Source organism: Montipora capricornis, chromosome 10 (assembly GCF_036669925.1).
Source record: "Montipora capricornis isolate CH-2021 chromosome 10, ASM3666992v2, whole genome shotgun sequence".
Lineage (NCBI taxonomy): Eukaryota > Metazoa > Cnidaria > Anthozoa > Scleractinia > Acroporidae > Montipora > Montipora capricornis.
In genome coordinates this window covers 59350972-59358872 of record NC_090892.1, presented here as the reverse complement: position 1 = coordinate 59358872, position 7901 = coordinate 59350972, and the positions used below count along the sequence as shown (strand labels likewise).

Below are 7901 nucleotides of genomic sequence, written 5' to 3'. Positions count from 1 at the left end.
GACGCAAGACTCTTCTTTTCTTTGAGATGCACTATTTAAGCAGTTATGGGTTTTTGGCCCATAACTAATCTATGTTAGACAGGAACCCATGAATGTCTCTTGAATATATAAATAAAAATACATACCTATATTTACATGGTTAATATTATTAGTTAAAAGGTAAAAGTGTATAAATAGAGTCTATTAATAAAACTAGCTTTTAAAACCTTCCGTTTTAACACAAGGTAGTAGGCTCTGCACGCACCATTTAGAATGGCCAGTCAGAATAAATGTTATTGTCAAAGGATGACAAAAAGAACGAAAACAATGTCTGCAAATTGATGTAAAACGATGAAATGATATATAAAAGATATTGAACTGCGGATATGAAATCAAGTAAAGCTATTATCCTTGTCGTTATGAACGCAATTTTGGCAATTGCGTAGAGAAGCCTGAAAAATTCTGGACTTCAACGGGGTTTGAACCCGTGACCAGCTCTCAACGTCAGTGGCTTCATAGCTCAGTTGGTTAAGGCGTCGCACCGAATCGCGAGGTCACAAACGAGGTTCAAACCCCGTTGAAGTCCTGAAATCTTCACGCTTCTCTACGCAATTGCCAAAATTGTGTTCATAACTGCGAGGATCACAGCTTTACTTGAGTTAAATTGATGTAAATTTGAGTCTCCTGCTAAAGGGTTAGTTCTAAAAATAAAAAAGATACACGCAAAGTTTGACTCAAGGATACAATGCATAGGGAAGCTCCTACTCACGGGCTCCTGTTTCAGTCCAATTGTAGCTTGTGTATTTTTGCCCCGTAAACGGAGCTCAGGGTCGGAAGGGAGGAAGAGCATAAAGGTGCTGGTGAACAAAACGCCATTGAGGTTGCGTATGTTGGTTGAGCTTATGCCTGCGCAATCTCGTTCGCACAGCCTCTGTTACCCTTGTCCAGCGGAACGGGCGCGCGGTGGAATAACTGCGCGTGCGTAAGGGGAAACGGTTAGAAATCAACAAAAACAATGGACTTCAACTTGCCGTAAAAGCGCTTATTTTTCACTGGCGAGACAGTGCACGTGAGTATAAACACATCTCCTAATACAGTCGGAACGCTTGATTAAAATGCGGAGAGTCAAAAATGACGAGAGATATTTTTTCGATCAAAACAGATTTCAGTATCTGGTGTCACGCAAGTGACAATTTCTGTATTTTCAAAAACAAAAACGTTACGGAATTGGTAAGTTGAAAAAAGATCTATTTATGGATCATCTTCAACCTCGTATTAACATCCAGAAGAAATCTCGATTTTTGTGTTTAGAATTTGAAAATGGCAGGAAATGAAAGCGTTTTTCGACCGCCAATCAAATATGGCCATTTTTGGATACGACCTACCGCTGGTCAAGGAAACGATGACTCAGGGACGAGACTAATGCGTGCGTCGCTCTTAAAAAACCAGGCAGGGCAGATCATTCAATACAAGGAAAAAAGAACACGTAAGGAATTTTTTTAACAAATGGTGGCCAAAGTTTCCAGATTTGCAATCATGCTTAGTCCTATGACCAATTGGCATTGATTTCAACAACGCGTCGATCATTTTGTAATCTTGGTACACCGCAGTCACTCCTAATGCAGACATTAACTCTTTTCCACTCTCAGAACAATACAGTATTTTTTTTAACAAAGATCCTTAATTTTATTCTTTTATTTTCTTCCTTTTTTTCACACCGTATAATTTTTTTTGGGCATTTCTGATTCTTTCATCATTTTATCCGTTTACGACTGCAGTTCAAGCGGTCGAACTCTCGGATTTCCATTTAAACATTCTTAGCCAGGAAAGATTTTTTTTTAGTTTTTATAGGATATTTAACTTCTGCAATGTGCACCGTGGCCCTTGGGATGTGTTCAAGACAAGTTTAGAAATTAAGTGATTGTATTTCCCGGCAGCAATTTTTAAATTTCCGTTCTACAGAAAGTAGACGCAGAAATAAAATCAAACAAAGCAATGAGATTTAAACTGACTAGTTAAGTTTGACGAGAAATATTCCTGCATAATTAGTAGTCCTTGATTCTACCGCCCATAAATCGTCAGATCGAAGGAAATTTTTTTTCTGTGAAAATTTTTAAAATGATTTTGTTAGCTCTTTAAGTCAATTGTCGTAAATAATGATTCTTTACTTTCTACTTTCAGCGGATCGTTTGACTGAAAATCTCCAAAATCTCACCTCTCAGGTAGGATCCCAGGAAATGTTTTTTCTTATCTTTCCATTACCTGTATACTCTACTCTTATGTGGATTATTGGACGGAAAGATAACACATTGAACACTCTCATAGGTGTGTCCGGAGGACGTGACATCGGTTGAAAGTCTGCGAGCTGCTCTTGGAGTTGGACTGGTGCCTAATTTGACTCCAACCCTTCGACAAAACCCGGAATCCAAGGCAGTTGACCAGAAGACAGATTCTGCCAAGCCAGGTGAGGAAATTGGAAATTTGCGCTGATATCAAACAATTACTCTAGACAGCGAGTTTGTTTAAAGTCATTTGAAAGTCAGGGTAGCGCACATCACTGAGGTACTAAATAGTGACTCTTATATGTACAAAACAATGCTGTCCCTAAATTCACGTTTTTTGTTTTTTTGTTGTTTCTTGAGATAAATGTTTTCGCCCATAGCAGACATTTCTTCACCTTCCATTTGCGCAAGCAAAGTGGAGAGCTTTTGAGCATTAGCACCGTTCTGGTCCCATTTGTGATAAAAAAAATTGCTATGTGGCTAGTTTTCAAAAGATTTGTTCAAGGTTGTGTCGTCACCATGAATTGAGGAGATCCACTAGCTCGGTGGAAGGAGAAATCATCTGTCACTCATAGCTGATTACCATCTTTTACAGGGTATTGAAAAAACAGTCTCAACCTAAGAACTTTGCAAATATGTTTGCTATGGGTGGACAGGTTTATCTTAACAATAAAAAAAATATTCGAGGCCTTTTTCGCTTACTACGATTGTCAGTTGAGTATGACATTAGGAAAGTTTGGTGACAAAGTTTTAGCATTAAAGTTATCATGTTGTCAAGGGCAACATGCTTCGTTTCCAAGGGTAACTTTTCGGGTTTCGACGTCATTTAACTGCAGGTAATGGTCACCAGTTTGATTTAACCGTTATAGATTTTGGCGGGCTTCATCGCTCATGGCGTCAAGGCCCTAAAAGTTACTCTTGGAAACGAAGTAAGTTGCCATTTACACAACTGTTTACAACATGGTAACTCAAACGTTGAAACCTTGTCGCGAACCTTCCCAGTGCCGGACTCAATCGAGAATCGTAGTAACAAGCGAGTACGCGAGGTACCACATTGCAGAAATAGACATCGATGTGATAATATGATAGTGGCTTACTTCGACTGCAGTAAAAACCCGCATAACGGAACCAATGTTTTTCAGTGTCAGGCTGACACCGTTCTTATATATTGGATACTAAGTGAAAAATCAGCCTCAAGCTGATTTTGAGTTGAATTTGAGTGAGGTTCCAGCACTTGGCTAAGTAGCCTGACTTATGGCTGTTATACACAATTGTGGTCTCATTCACACAGAAGTCCTTCAAGCTAATCCTACCAAGTCGACCACGTGCTGGAAAGGTCAGACCACAACACCCGGAACTCCGTTCCCTACTCTTTTCGAATAGTGTGTGGGATCTGTTAACGTCCAACAGAGTTAAATGAACAAGGGCTGTGAGACGGGACCTCCGGCTTATCGTCCTTATCCGAGAAGACTTAAAAGTCTAACCATTTGCAGATGTAGTTACAAAGGCAGCACTTTCTCCTCAGTTATTTAAAGACCCTGAGTGTTGGTCCGGCCGGAGTTGAACTCACGACCTCCCGCGTGACAGCCCGGTGCTCAACGAACTTAGCCACCGGTGCGCGGTGATATGTTCTTAACATGTTCTTAAATTCTGTTTGGAAATTATGCACTGTATTGTACAACTGACGCTGCGTTCTTAATTGACTCCATCCTCTGAAATCAAGGTGACAACATCGAACGTTCTCGTTGGTTGCACAACGGTATTGTAAAGAGAAACAAGTCGATTTATATGTTTGCATACATTTGTAATTTTACAGAGATTACTCGCTGCGTGTCACTTTCACTGTGCTGTAAAAATTAAAGGACAAAGAGCACGAAAATTACAATAAATAAAATTGATTTTAGAATGACATGGTTATCCTGACCCAGTAATTTTTACTCTAACTGGTGCCCAGTATATCCTTATATTATATACAAGAACCAGTTGAAATTTATCAGGCTGAATAGGTTCTTATGTATAATGTGTTCTTTTTGCCAAATTTCAACCTGGAGGTTCTTAATCCCTTGTTCTTTTATGCGAGTTTTTTACTGTATGTCTCAGAATGGAACTGTTTGCTATTATATCCATCTGAGATACAAGCTTTAAAATATCAGTGTGTGTGAATAATTTTAAAAGTCGTCGTCTTTGTATTTTTTTACTTTAAAGAATCTACTGAAGAAACTATGGAAACCGCGGACACAATATTTCAGACGCCAGATGACAAGTTATCCTGACACTGAAGCTTTTTCTGTAACACGGCTGGTTTTTATATATTCTAACTTTTACAAGCTTAAACTTTATTTATTAAGAGAAACATATAGAAGGAACGATACCTCCCTATGCGCTTTTATATGTTGAAGCAATAAAATTGTTTTGTCAATTTAAGTTTTGTGTTTGTTTGAGGTACATATAGCTTTTGCCACGCAAAAATATGCTTTGAACTCTAACTTCTCGAAAATGCTATCATTGTGTATCCCTGAAATTGAACGCTAAAATGACGTCGAAGATCTTTGGAAACAAAGTAACATGCCTTCTTAAATACGTCATGGTCATTGCATACAGTAATGAATTTAAGTTTGATGATTTTTGTCTCTTTTCAATCTCCGGTGTGTCGTTTACCAAAGATTACACATCCGCATGAAAGCCCCACAAGGGGCACAAAAAGCTGTTTGTTCCGTCTTGTTTTTGCTTTTTTTTTTTCTCTCTCTCTCTCTCTCCCTATTCGGCTTTGCTTGTAAGAGTAATCCCCTTATCTAAGTTGTTAATATTTTTCATGAAGAAATCTTGGATTTGATCTTGTACGCAAAACTTCTGTAAAAATTAACTTATAGCTTACTGTGAAAGCTTTTACAGTTATGCAATGTTGGATAATCGATTTAATTCCTTCCAAAGAGATTAATGAGTTTCTTTGATCAAGTTCCTGGGCTTATTCCTGTTTTTGTTTTCATTGTTGTTTTTGGTTTATTGAATGGCACATAAACGTCTTTCAAGTGCTGCCGGTTTATACAAGTGACTAAAACGAGCTAACAAAATCATTTCCAGCTTTAGTCACTTTTCTTCCAGCTTAGCTTGGGGGCGTAAACACTTGAAAGCAGCAATTAAAACGACAGGAACTCCTAGAGACAACAGATTTTTTTAATCAGTGTGAATCGTTCACGTAAATTAACAGCAAGAAATACGATCGTTCACGTGATTACATCGGTGCTGTAGATGCTCCTTCAATGCCGACAGAGCAGTGGGAACTTTAGTGTAGTCTATGTTGATGGAAAAACGAGATGGCTACGGGGAAAGTACTAAACAAAATGAATGTTTAAGCTGACAAAGGAACACGGACGAAAAAAAAAGGATGAACCCCTCGGCTGTGGGATACTTGCTAAAATGGTCTCAATGTTGTCCTCAGACTCGCGAAATAATACCAAGCCAGCCAAACGAAAGCGTCTACAGATACAGTTATAACCTGGGAATTCTGGATCTTCTTCTGCAGAGAAAACGCGATAAAGAAGGAAACTCAATAACAGGAAAGGCGACGAAAACTCAGCAAGATATCACGGGCGAATTCAATGCGTACGCTGTTTCCGAAAAGAATTTCTACCATATCGTACGAAACATGGATGTTTCTTCAATGTCAAATAGTGCATCGAAAGAAACCGAAATTGAGGAGAGGGAGATGGCAACTCTTGAATTGGCTTCAAGGTCAAAAATATTACTCATTGAGAACCACAGCAACAAAATACATGGTAGAGGTTGCTCTACGGGAAATGACAATTTTAAGGAACAAGAACCGGTTCAGCTGTCGAACGCACCAAATCCTGTGAATATACCCTTAAAAAACGATGAAAAGTCTTGTGATTCAGAAGGAAAAGAGAGTGACGGAAATGACAAAAATGGTAATAATGTCAAATGCGACCATTTCGGACACATTGAGAAAATTTGTCGCGTTGCGCGCTTTCTTGGAGTAAGTTTGCCTGCAAAAGAGTTGTACTCAAACTTAAATTCTCGAGAAAGATCCACGAATGTTATCTCGGCCGATCCAAGTAATGTTAAGTCTCTTGAACAGGTAGCACTTCTTAAAATCTTGAACAAACGATTTTAACATTTAGGTTACACATATATTTTAATTTGCACGAAGAAACTGAGAACTAATTAGACATAATTTAAGAAAACCACGAAAATCGGAGGCATCCAGTGGACATAAAATTAAAATAACCGTTTGGAATCCCTCAGCCACTGAAGGTAGTCTTATTAAAAAAAATACAATGTTCCTTGGAGTGTTCTTGAATGCCTTTGTTTCTCAAAACGTTAAATGCTTTTACATTTGTAAGAAACTGAAGAACGCCATGTAGCTTTTCCGGAGAGATTTATGTAGCTCGTGAATTCGCCATATGAATTTCTAAATTCAATCAGATTTTACTTTCCACAGCTTTTCAAAATAACCCAAGAAGTCTACGAAATATTTAAGATGAATGTGCAATATTTGCCGTTAAGTGCGCCCTAGAAAAGAACGATTGTTTTTGTTTCTTGTGTAGCTTGCGTGCAGTCATTTTTTTTTTTCGCTCTAAAATCTGAGGAACAAACGCGAAATTAGATCGAATTCATGCCAAAACCGAGAAAGGAAACCACGATCGTTCCTCCCATTTAGGGCAAAGTAGAGCCTGCTTTCAGTCAATTTCTTGGCTTCTTGCCTAGTAGTAATACAAAATACCTGAAATACTCGGCAGGTAAAAACCCATTTTAAAAATATTTTGGGAAGAACCTCTTGAGAGCAAAGAAACTCTGGATTTGTAATAATCTTTTTTATTGTCACTGCCATTTTTCTTTGCCATCATCATTTTAAGGGTATTATATATTAATTAATTAAAATTGATTTTTTAATGATGCTGACACATCAATTAGGTCTCAGTTGTCAAAGTATAGATCCTCCGGTAAGTATCACGTGTATGGACTTCTGTTTTCTTGTTATGGCGTTTCTAGCCAAACACATGAATCACAATCAACAATTACTACTATAGGGCCCTAAAGTCTGCCTTAAAATCATGCACATTCACTCAAGCATGGGATGTTGATTTTCTGTTGTGTTTCCATCCTTTTTGCCGTACCATTTGATCAAGCGAGCGAGAGATAAGAACAACATCAATTGCAAATTAGAAAATTCTAACTAAAGACAGCCGGCGACAATGCCCAAAAAGGTCCTTCCTGATGTTGCCCTAGGTCGCTGGAATGATTGGAAAGAATTATGCTCAACTAACTCACATTGTATCTCAGTGAATGAAATAAATGAAAATATTTGAAGTGCCGGTTAAAGCTGAAAGGGATAAGTAGTCCTCGCACGTATCTGGACAATTCAAGAAATCGTCTCTATTATAGACAATTGCTGGACTCATGTGTTCCTGCTCCCAGCTGAGTGGCTTCACGATCACAGCTCAGTTAGTAGAGCATTGCACCAGCATCTCAGAGTAGTTATGAGTTCGAATACCGTTGAAGCCACTTGAATTTTTCCCGCGTGTCTACAAGAGAAAATCGTGGCTTAAATTGTAAATGCGAGGATCACTTCTCCCTTTTACTTTTCATGCCAAAAAATTTTCGAGTAAAGCATAGCCTGAT

General features: G+C 38.4%; 1 protein-coding gene across 1 annotated transcript in view; it reads left to right on the top strand.

Annotated features, from left to right (window-relative positions):
* LOC138021791 (bromodomain-containing protein 7-like) overlaps nt 1-4685 on the top strand; it is a 22664-nt gene extending 17979 nt beyond the window's left edge. The window contains exons 20-22 of the mRNA XM_068868794.1: nt 2161-2201; nt 2305-2443; nt 4467-4685. Coding sequence (XP_068724895.1) covers nt 2161-2201; nt 2305-2443; nt 4467-4534 — 248 coding nt within the window. The 3' untranslated portion in view covers nt 4535-4685. The remainder of the gene's footprint in view (nt 1-2160; nt 2202-2304; nt 2444-4466) is intronic.
* Nucleotides 4686-7901: the final 3216 nt, after the last annotated feature.